This window comes from Mesoplodon densirostris, chromosome 18 (genome assembly GCF_025265405.1).
Source record: "Mesoplodon densirostris isolate mMesDen1 chromosome 18, mMesDen1 primary haplotype, whole genome shotgun sequence".
NCBI lineage: Eukaryota > Metazoa > Chordata > Mammalia > Artiodactyla > Ziphiidae > Mesoplodon > Mesoplodon densirostris.
In genome coordinates, this window is record NC_082678.1 from 6,302,604 (window position 1) to 6,314,855 (window position 12,252).

The 12,252-nt window shown below is 45.1% G+C and overlaps 1 protein-coding gene across 1 annotated transcript; it reads right to left on the reverse strand.

Moving 5' to 3' along the window:
* Nucleotides 1-248: 248 nt before the first annotated feature.
* KLHL11 (kelch like family member 11) lies at nt 249-11,469 on the reverse strand. The gene is made up of 2 exons (XM_060082133.1): nt 10,881-11,469; nt 249-6,209 (listed from the first exon to the last, which is right to left on the reverse strand). The coding sequence occupies exons 1-2, from the start codon at nt 11,423-11,425 to the stop codon at nt 4,628-4,630; spliced, it is 2,127 nt and encodes a 708-aa protein (XP_059938116.1). The 5' UTR covers nt 11,426-11,469; the 3' UTR covers nt 249-4,627.
* Nucleotides 11,470-12,252: the final 783 nt, after the last annotated feature.

The following is a 12,252-nucleotide window of genomic DNA, read 5'->3' on the forward strand; positions in this document are numbered from 1 at the left end:
CCGCGTCCCCTGCATCGGCAGGCGGACTCTCAACCACTGCGCCATCAGGGAAGCCCAAGAATTCTTTCTTTTAAATAAATGCAGTGTTTAAACTTGTAAGAGTATTGGAAAGTGTTCAACTTAAGGGAGCCAAGGGTTGCATGACTGAAGGGAATAAGAGGGGAGGAAGAAAGCAATTATATTCAACGGTGCAGAGTTAAAAAAAGGAAAAATCACAGTGCAAATCAGCTCTAAAGAAATACATTTATTTAAAACTTACATTGAGATGATTAGTAGCTATAACACAGAACAAGATAGCTTTAGGAACATAAAACAAGCTATTTTACAATGTAATGTCTCAAAGTGTCCTAAATTCTACATCTCCTCTGACTTAAAGGGGGGCAGTCAAGATTATACTTGCAGTAGATAGGGGCTTGATACTGTTAGCCCAGAAAACTCACTCTATCAACTGGAACTAAATATTTATTTTACAAATAACTCAAAGAGCCCCAGCACATGGATCATAAGATCTTCAACCATGTAGCAAGCACTACTTTTCATGAGTGCATTATGCAGGAGGATTAAGTTAACAAGTGCTCTATTGTATGTGCTTCACTGTCAGACATTTCCAGTAATGGTCATGGAGAGTAAGACAAAAGCTGTACAAAGGTAATCAACAAAGAGTGGTTATTTGGCTATCTAATTAAATTCCTTGAAGCAAAATGACTATTATGTTATTGTTACTGTATTACATCACGACTATGAGCTGTTTTGTTTCCAATGACCAAAACACATTATAATAGTAAGCATTATAACAAAAACAAAAATGGACTATTCTCAAGAAAGTAACAAACTGGAGTGATGAACTGTGACAGAATGTTTAACAGTTTAAAAAAGGAGAGACTGAACTGTTTCTCCAAATATTCTACACTTAAATGACAACCTGTAAACACCCTATGTTTCTAGTGTAGGCAGAGATCTTGCTTCACAATTCTACATATTTGGGAAAGACATGAAATGTGGCCGATACACTTAGTTTGAGGCACGTACAAAAAAAACCTCCCTTTGGTTATGCTTGATTAGGCCAAGTAACTAAAACATACAATTCAGCTTATGTGTCTACCGATAGTATAGTGTTCATATTAGAATTATGAAGCACAGAATGAAGTATTTAAACCTACCACGTCTACACTAGCAAGAAACATAAAGAGGAAAAAAAGTGTGCCCTAGAAACTGCCTTACCAGCAGCCTGAAGAGTTTAATATACAAAAGAACAGAAATCTGCCATAAACACTATCTTTCTATCTCTTCAAACTTCTGTCCTACATAAAAAAAGATTTCAAAAATTTTTTGGTCCCAGAAATACAATACAAAATCAAGTAATCAAGACAAAACTGATGTCAATGAATTCTGAGGGTTTGTTTTTTTTTTAGCAAAGTAGTTTTGAATTGGCACAGCAAAAGCAAAGTTGAGTATCAAGATACACAAGACTAATCATGCAAACAACTGCAAGTGAGATGTATTACTTAAACACTAAGCTCATGACTGACATTCTCAATATATACACTGATTTTTTTTTTTTTAACCGTGGTGGGGTAGGTATAGTTAAAGGATATCCATTCTAAGATATAAGTAGCCTCACTCCAAGTTATGTATAGTTATTACTTTTTGGTATAATCAATTCCTCTCTTTTCCTTCTACAAAACAAAAACAAAAGCAAAAAAGGTTTGCTTGAATACATATTAAGCTGTCTTTTTAAAGCTGTATTTTTAACTGCTTAAATTATCAAACACAATCTTTAAGTTTTCATCAAAAAGGAAATTTCTTTCCCAAAGAGCCATTTTAGGCTGGTCATCATAATCAGAACCTTTCCAAATACTGCGGGAAGTTATTTCCAGTTTAGAATTTCAGAATGTCAGCCTTGAACAGACTTAAGCAAATCTGGTTTCTTTCCTTATTAACAAGTTAGTTAGGATATTTCAGAAACACAAGTTACTGATGTGAAATCACACATGTGAATTCAAATATGAAAATTAGGAATTCAGTAGTCAGGAACCCTGCACACATCATCATGCAAGGAAGGACTTACCCTCTCTTTCCAGCCATGGCCTAGGCTGCCTGCCGAGTTAAAAAACAACAGTTTCAATCACGTTTTCAAAACCAGATTATACCTAAATCTTATGAGTTATGACTTCCGCCACATCATGTGAAAAAAAGATAACCCTACATATAACTTGGTAATGACTGTCTTAGAAGACAACTCTGAGACAAAAAAAAAAGGGCAATCAAAAACCTTACACCCTTCTGGAGAGAAACTGGCACCTTAGTGAGCTACTAAATTATTTCAACAGCACCAAAGAAAAGGCAGTTTGCTAGCACAGTCTATCAGAGAGAAATGAGAACTTCATTCAATGAACTCTTCTGTCTTACTTGCATAGACCTCTCACAACTACTTAGCACTTCTCAGAATCCAAATAGCTTTTATTAAAATAACTACAAATAAATGGAAATTAAGAAAACAGTAGAGGTGGGGTAGGATAATATGTCCTCATATAGAAATAGACTTGCAGTCTCCCATCCCTACCCCAGCCTAAATTAAATGGTTTTAAAGCAGATTTCCAACACAGTATTGAAAAACTTTGTCCTACGCAGGGATACCAATTCAGAAATTTCAGTTAAGTTCTTAGTATAGAGTCCAAGGGCTAAACATTAATAGTCTCACAGCACACTGAGAGCCAAAATTCCTGGTTGTGCTTTTTTTCCTTTTGATGTTTGATCCAACTAGTAAGATTAACTATAATGGACTAGGGAAAAAAAAAATCACTGTACTTGGAATTCACCTTCTAGAATGGTATTCCAGAATGTCTAAGAAGGTAGAGACATTCTGAAAGAAACAAGAAAAGTATACTGGACCCACACTTCAAACCGTTAGAGCAGGAGTCCCTTATGTTAACTGAGTGCTAAAAGTCAACCTAAGTGCTAATTTGCATAAAGCCTGGGCACAGATAAGAGTATCAGAAGAATGCATAAAAATAAATAAAAGATAACCATAGTGATAAATTTTTGTTTGTTTGTTTGTTTGTTTTGCGGTACGCGGGCCTCTCACTGTTGTGACCTCTCCCGTTACGGAGCACAGGCTCCGGACGCGCAGGCTCAGCGGCATGGCTCACGGGCCCAGCCGCTCCGCGGCATGTGGGATCTTCCCGGACCAGGACACGAACCCATGTCTCCTGCATCGGCAGGCGGACTCTCAACCACTGCGCCACCAGGGAAGCCCCATAGTGATAAATTTTTAAGAGCCATAATTATGCACCCAAATGTAGTATTCTAGGCTCAGGCAAAGTTCCAATGAAAGTCTAGGGCAACTGGATAAAACACCGTAATAATCCAGGCTGAGAAATAATAAGGCTTCTCTTTAGCAACATTTCTCTAAATTGTTACTTCCTTCCCAGTTTGAAAAACGTTTATTTTATTTTATTTTATTTTATTTATTTTTGTGGTACGCGGGCCTCTCACTGTTGTGGCCTCTCCCGTTGCGGAGCACAGGCTCCGGACGCGCAGGCTCAGCGTCCATGGCTCACGGGCACAGCCGCTCCACGGCATGTGGGATCTTCCCAGACCGGGGCACGAACCCGTGTCCCCTGCATCGGCAGGCGGACTCTCAACCACTGCGCCACCAGGGAAGCCCCACGTTTCTTTTAGAAAGGAATGGTAAGGATTCCAGACAATATGCATCAGAGCAGAATTTAAAATCGAAGGCATTGTGTCGCTTGTCATTGGCATTATTTACACTCATTAATTTATCTTCAAATAAGCCTGCAACTCCCGAAAAAAGCGGTTTTAAATTTTTCAGTGCCTTTGATTTCTTACTCTAGACTAACAATACTTTTCTTCTTAGAGAAACGCATTTCACAGATACAACTTCCTCTGTATTCAGTCCATCAGCTAAAGATCAGTGCTCTTGCCAACTACCCCTGTCTCAGAGTGATGACCTGAAGTGTATAACACAGTTGCTAAAGAAATGAAAAATACTCAAAAAATACATGAGCCAATCACAAATTTCTTATCAATCATCTCTTCTAGAAATAAACGAGCCAGCATCTGTAGATAAACAAATACACAAAAGTATCAGTGCAAACATTCTGAAATCATCTTGCTGAAATACGGTGCTTTTTCCTTCAAATTTCAATCTCACTATTGCACACACCTCCGGTAGATGACGGCTCAATACATAAATTCTGATCTTGTCAAAGCCAACCATTCGAGAAAAAAATGAAAAAGATTATCAAAGTAAATGTGCAAATATAACTGGTGCTTAACGCATGTTCAAAACATAAGACCCTAAGACAAAGGAGCTATAACTTGCTGGCAGACAGTCAAGTAACTGCACCTGGTTTTTCCACTTATCTTTAATATTCAGCTAACACACACACAAACCAAAAATGGATCAAGACCGCCAACTAACAAAAATTACCATGTATTGAATTGATCTTCCCATTCTTCCGTTTTTGACTGTATTTCCTTTATTTGGGGCGATGATCAGTTCATGTAGAAAATAAGTTATGGAATTACTTTTTCAAGCAACAGTCTGGGTATCTTCAGCCTCGTGAACAGGTGTAACTGTTTGGAGCCGCACATATCAGAGAACCTAGCATTCTATCTGAGAGCTGGGCACTCGGCGCATGTTTAGGGCGTGTCGATGTATTTCTTGCATCTGTCTGATCCGGTCCTTCTGCCACATTAAGTTTTGAGGCATGGGGTATCTCTGAGTGCCGTGCAAGTACCGGTATGGGATTCTCGCATGGCAGGCAGCGGCTCTACAACGAGGCTGTGGCATGGGAGGCAGAAGCATCCACCTCTTTCTCTCGGCACAGTACCGGTAAGCCTCCTTCCGATACTGCTTGTCAATATCATCACTGTTCTTCCAGCCTCCAATAATGAAAACGTCATCTCTGTAATAGCAAATGGCCGCGCCTTCGATGCTTAGGACTTCTGGAGGTAAGCTCTCAAGGATCTCATCAGAAACTTGGCCGGCAATTTTTCTTACCGCCTCTTCATTTTCTAAAGAATAACTCTTGGGGCAGCATGAGGCTGTCTGATAAAAGTTTGAATTGACCACAGACATTTGGAAAAAGCAGTAATTGTCAATAAGTGGCAAAGATTCCACATCTTGCCACTGTCGAGTCTCCGTATCATAACAAGTGATGACAGCCTTTAATCCATCTTCAGTGTCCCGGTCCACAGGAGTGCGGGCAGCGATGTACACAAACCGGTCCTCAATGGCTAGTGCTTTAACATCGCGAAGAATCTTTGGTGCTGATTCCAAGTTGTGCCATTTATCAAGCTCGGGATTATAAACGGTCACATCTTTAAAACCAGGACTGAAGTTGCCATGTCCTCCAATGCTGTATAGCTTCCCTTTGACTTCTGTTAGTCCAAAAGAATGCTTCCTTGTCATCAGACTACAAACGTGTTCCCAGGTATTCAAGTTTGGGTTATACCTTTCCACAGTTTTAGCAAACCCTGGTTCCATCGACCCAGCAACATACACGTAGGATTCTGTTACTGCAACAGCATGTCCATCAAGGTGATTGTGAATATGGGGCAGGTTTACCCATCTGTCCTCATCGACAAAATATCCCACACATTCACTTAAATAGTCCCCTCCTTCTGACACGCCTCCAATGACCATGATCACGTCCATGTTTTGCCCATAGCGAGGTAATAATGAGACATGAGAAGCGGGATGCTGGAACGTGCCAGACTGTATATTCTCGGCTCTAAGAGCATGCCTCTCCACTGCATCGGCCACTAACTTGACACAAACTTCATTATTGGCCACCAGCCTCTCTGGTTTGACATGACGAGTAAGGTAAGTAGGTTTCATCTGGGACAATCTGAGCAACTTAAAAAGTTCTTCAAAGTATCTCTCTCTCTCTTCAGCATTTCTCTGAACCCATTTCAAAACTGTTTCAAATAGAACCTCTTCAGAATCAACTGTAATCTCCAAGTCCGACAGCCAGTCTCGAATGAGGTGGAAAGGTAAAGTATAAAATTCCTCATCCTGAATTACTTTGTGGAAGTTTCTCCGTATCATATCCGCAGCTTTCAGAGCAAGTTGGCTTAGAGTATACATGTGAGCTAAACTATGAATGGCCACACAATTAGAGAGATGAAGTTTTTTCTTGAGAAATTCTCCACAAAATTCTTTTAAACGAATTAATAGGAACCTAAAATCAAGAAAAAGAGAATTTTCAAATGTGCATATTTTATGTGGCTGCACTTTGAGAGCATCTGAATTATACAAACTGAAATGTAAGCTTCATCTCACTTCATGCACAACTGAAAAAAGCATATCCTCCCAAATTAAAAAGGATTGTGCTGAAAAGTAGGTTTAAAAGCATATATAAAAATCATCTTTATATATTTTAAATTATTTCCATTAGATAGTTTATATGTATTATATATTATACAAAGTATGTATAATACACACACACAAAACAGAGTTTTTGATTATGTAAGGTGTTTCAGAACATATCCATTAATAAAGTACAACAGTCCCATACTTTATTTCCACTTTAACTTGCCCTTGGCAAAGGCAAATCCCAATCCAGTCTTGTCTCTGCCATCCTGCCCTAGTCCTTTGCCAGCAACCAGCCTCTTCTTAGATGAGGCTGGGTCTCAGTGAAGGGAATTTCTTTAGCATCAGCTACATGGTACAGGAACTGTGACTCCTGGGAGGCTGTTTGGTCAGCTCTCAGAGGGAATGGCGGTGCAGGCTTTGTGTCAGAGGTTTTTTTTGTGTGTGTGGTACGCGGGCCTCGCACTGTTGTGGCCTCTCCCGTTGCGGAGCACAGGCTCCGGACGCACAGGCTCAGCGGCCATGGCTCACGGGCCCAGCCGCTCTGCGGCATGTGGGATCTTCCCGGACCGGGGCACGAACCCATGTCCCCTGCATCAGCAGGTGGACTTCCAACTACTGCGCCACCAGGGAAGCCCTGTGTCAGAGGTTTTAATCTTCTCTTCACCAGAGCTTTCTCCCTGAGTAGCCCAGGGGTGGGGGCAGGGGTGGTGCTCAGGGGTTTTGTCCTGAGCTGGGTTCTCATTAAAGCAGGTGAGGCAAGGCAAACGAAAATATCTGAAGAAGCCAGGAAATAAAACAACAACAGAAAACGTGTAGGATGGTCCACGTTAAAAAAGTAAAGAAAGTAGTTTGGCATGTAGCTGACCAGATGTTGTTTGCTCACATAAATTAATCTGGCAGAATTCAGCCCCAAGGGTGGCCAATTTGAGACCACTGCTAAAGAGTAAGTCCTCAGAACTGAGAACATGAAATAATGTAAGAACGACTTCACTGGGACTTCCCTGGGGTCCAGTGGTTAAGACTCCGTGCTTCCACTGCAGGGGGCGCAGGTTCCGTCCCTGGTTGGGGAACCAAGATCCCACAGGCCGTTTGGCACGGCCAAAAAAGAAAAAAAAAAGGAATGACTTCATCAGTCCAGGCCTCTCTCACTTCAGTAACCATGTGCTATTATGATTATTGTGCTTAATAACTGATGCGACATGAAGATGAATTTCAAGACAGGCTCCCTTCACCCTCTCCAGAGAACACACCATCTCAGACATAAGACAAAGACAAGGTTGAGTGGTAAGAGCTCTAGTGGCTCTCAAACATGTCTGGGTGACAGCGTCACTCCTTCCTGGGCTGCCCTACCCCCGGCTTCTGATTTTTGGCAGGCACTCCAGGTAAGCCGACACGTATTCCCTTGGACAGGTATTTGGAAATACTGCTCCATGAAAATAATAGCTACTGTATACTAGGCATGTGCCATGTGACAGGCATCATGCTGGGCACTTCCTAGTATCTCTTCAGGTTGTAAGTGCCTGCAAGGTAGGTACGATCAGCAGAAAGAGTATATGGGGGGAGGTGGGGAGGTCGTAAAGGAATCCTGCCTCAGAGCTGACGGGTGAGACTGGACGTGATAGTTGCAGGGCACTTAATGCCAAACACAAGGCAGCTGCTCAGCAACTGACATATGGAGAGAAGTTAAAGTTTTAAGTAAACTGTCTGGGGTGTTCTCTCCTCTCCTCACCCCAATTCTCCAGTAAAGCAGCAGTAAATCTGAAAGAACACAAGCTCACATGACAGAAGCAAACGTAGCTTGAATGAGTGCAATGACCCTTCTTTATCCATCTGCATTCAACAAACCTCCCTCTCTTCTCTCAGATCTATATCCACCCACCCAACCGCACCCTCAAATAGATGACCCAATCTCATGCTCTGAGAAAACAGAAGCAGTCAGGCAAAAACTTCATCTTCCCACCATCTTTTTTTTTTGGCCACACTTCACAGCTTGCAGGATCTTAGTTCCCCGACCAGGGATTGAACCCGGGCCCCGGCAGTGAAAGCACCTAGTCCTAACCACTGGACTGCCGGGGAATTCTCTCCCACTATCCAATCTGTCTGCCTAACAGCTGTACACTATACTCTGCCTTCCCAGTCCAACTTCTCCACTTTTAATACGGATTCTATCCCCTTCTTGGTTTCAAGGACTTTGGTCCTATAACATCAATTTCTCCTCTTCCACAGATTCATTTTTCATCAGCACACAAACATGCTCCACTATCTCCTATCTTGGGGCCGGGGGGGAAGAACTTCCTGGACTCCTCTCCACACATGTCCACGTGTATCACTTTTCTGATCCTCTTCACAGTCAGACTTAAATGGCTCTTGTCAGTGCCATCAAGGACCTCTATTATCACCAAATCCGATGATCACCTACAGTTGACAGAGCTGACATGATTGGCTACTCCCTCCTTGACACACTTTAGGTTTCCATGGGATCAGTCTCCTCTGCCGGTTCCTCTTTACCATTCTGGAGAACCCCAGGGCTCAGTCCCGCTGTTTCTCTTTCCTATCTACACTCTCTTCCTAAGTAATGTCATCCAGTCCCGAGGCTTTAATTGCCACCTGTATGCTAATTTCCTTCCAATCTGTAGCTCCCAGTGCTCTTCTATACAACTGCCTACTAGACATTTCCTGGACCAAAAACCAAACTCCTGGTTTTCCTCCCAAACACTTTCCTGCAGTCTTCCACATCTTAATAAATAATGAACAAACTCCATCTTTCCAGTGGGTCAAAAAACTAGCAGTCTTTTCCCTAACCCCCCACATCAAGTCCATCAGCAGATTCATCTCCTCTGCCTTCAAAATATGTCCAGAATCAAAGCATTTCCCATCAATCTTCCTCCTCCTCCTCAATCGAAACCTCCACCACCACTGCTACAACCTCCTAAACTCGTCTCTCTGCTTCTGCCCTTGCAGCCCCTTCCCCGCCACCTCATCCTTTTTCTCAACACAGCAGCATTCTCCACATCAGACCACATCACTCCTCCACCCCGAACCTTCCCACGTCATTCAGAGTAAGAGCCCGAGTCCTTCCACAGGCTGACAAGGCCCTGTGGGATCCGGATCCATCCCCATTACCACCTTCAGGCCTCTCTTACTCCTCTCACCCTGCAACCCTTTGATTCAGCCACACTGGCCTCCTGCTATCCTCTAACACCCGGACAAGCACCATCTCAGGGTCTCTGCACCTGTGTCCCCAACCTGAAACACCCTTAACCTCACTTCCTTCGGTTCTTTGCAAAATGTCTTCTTCTTCACGAGGATTTCTCTATCCATCCAATTTTAAAAACAGCTCCAGGGCTTCCCTGGTGGCGCCGTGGTTGAGAGTCCGCCTGCCGATGCATGGGACGCGGATTCGTGCCCCGGTCCGGGAAGATCCCACATGCCGTGGAGGGGCTGGGCCCGTGAGCCATGGCCGCTGAGCCTGCGCGTCCGGAGCCTGTGCTACGCAACGGGAGAGGCCACAGCAGTGAGAGGCCCGCGTACCGCAAACAAAACAAAACAAAAAAACCCCCAAAAAACAGCTCCTTTACACCAGCACTTTCTATATGCTCCACCATTCTTTATTTTTCAAAACAGCTCTAGCAATCACCTAACATGCTGTTTTATTTATTGTCCATCTACCGATGTAAGTGTAATGTGGAAAGGGACTTTTGTCTGTTTTGTTCACTGCTGAATTCCCAGCAGCTTAGATCCCAGTGTCTGAACTGATGCATAATAGGTACTCAATAGGTATTTGTTCAAATAACGAATGTGTAACATAATGCTGCCCCAAAAGACTCCTCCCCATCTCCAAACTGCATTCACCTGCCTCCTACCTAGTCCCTGGAACATCCATCTGGGCCCCCTACAATCCATCTTCCCCAGCAGCACAAACATCTTTAAAAATATTTAAATCAGATCATTTCTTTAGCCAGCTTCCCATCACCCAGTAAAATCCAAACTCCTTTTTCCAACACATTTCACACACCCTTCTCCCCTTCACCCACTAGATCACTGAGTTTTCCTTTTTTACTTCTTCTCTAAGCCAAATGAGGTTCCGCCCGAGGGACTTTGCGCTATCTGCCAGGAATGGTCATTCCCCATCTTTGCATGGCCAGTACTCCGTTGCCGTTTAAAGGTCTGTTTAACGGTCACCTCCTCAGAAAGGTCTTTCTTCTACGCAATCACTATCCTTTCATCCTTCTTAAATGTCCACACAGTACTCATTACATACGGACCTTCTTCTTCACTGCCTTTGTCCCTTCGCCTGGAGTCTGACAGGGCGCCCTCGCCGGACTGGCAGGCTGCAACCTCAGCACCCAGCGCAGGGGCGGCCCCACAGCACACAGCAGGCGCTCAATAAGTATCAAACGAATGCACTTCGTCAGGGCTCACTCGAGCCCACCCTGGGCACTGCCCTCCCCGCCTTCTCCTGCGCCCTCCCTGGATGCGGCCCTCGGTGGGCGAGCATCCCCACCCCCGCCCTGCACATCCCGCCTCCGCCACCTACCTGTCGGCCAACTCCAGCACCTCGTGCACACTGCCCGTGCTGACGCGGATGCGCCCGGTGTACATGTATTCGATAACGGCTTCCACCGTGTCGGGTTCGGGCCCGGGTTCGGAGCTCCACTTGCGCATCTCCACCCGGCCCGAGCGGGACTCGGAGAACTGGCCCGAGAGCAGGGGCGTGAAGTACTCGGTGGCGGCGGCCAGCACCGAGCGGTGGGCCCGGAACTCGCGGCCTCCCGCACCGCCGAAGCACAAGGTAATGTCGCAGAAGAGGCCCTGGCGCCGCTGCTCGTTCTGCCTCCATGACAGCTCCGAGCAGTGAGAGCTGCACTCGAAATCCTCGGCCTCCGGGCCCGGGTCGCCCCCGCTCGCCTCCATTGCAGACAAGCCAGGCCCAGGCCCGAAGTCCACCGTGCCGCTGCCTCTGACTTCGGCGGCCAGCCCCGCCGAGCCGGCAGCGGCCGTCTCCATGCTCTCCATCTCTAGCACCTGCAGAGATGCAGCCGCGGCCGCCGCCGCTGCCGCCGCCACCGCCGCCGCCGCCATCTTGACGACGCCGCCCCCGACCCCGCAGTCTCCGAAAGATCCGGCAGCTCTGGTACGACACAGAGGGATTCTGGGAATAAATAGTGGGCGAGGGGCGGAGCCGGCCGCCGCTGGGTCTGCGCATGCGCCCCCCCGACCTAACGCGTCCCCCCTCAGGTAAGGTGCAAACGTACTGCTCCCCAGTTATGACGGTCTCCCCGGGGGCCGCCCATCCACACGCCCTTGGGAGGATGGCTGTTTCCATCCCCTTAGAGAGCAGCGTGCTCTTCGTGATCGTTTTGTAAAGCAAAAGCCCCCTTAGACCCTCACCCAGTGTTGTCTTGGGTGGCAACACTGGATTTTTATTTAAGGGTTTAGAATGGCCTTGGAGTAAAAATTGAAAAAAGAAAAAGACTCGAGACTGAGCCCCAGTTAAGTGGATGCGGGTGAGCAAGTTACTTATGATCTCTGAACTAATTTATCTTTCTAAAAATGGGATACTATCTAGATTGGAAAATCGCGGTGAGGATTAAATGAGATGCTTGTCAGGTGTTTTACATAGTGCTTGGTCCACAGTTACTGCTCCATACATACTTGTTAAAAAGATAAATAAAAGCCACTTTGGGGCTTTAAGCAAGGGAGTGGCTCAATCAGATGCCTGTTTTAAAATGTCGCTGGTGGCTGTGTGGAGAATGGACTGTAAGGGGACAAAAGTGGAACTAAGGGCACTAAGTTATCCGACCAGATATGGGTTGATCAGAGGGGTAAATCGACAGGACTTGGCAACCAGAGAAGTGAAGGCAGGCTTTTGGCTTGAGTATCTAAGGAAAGCTTTGGTTCCCATTCAC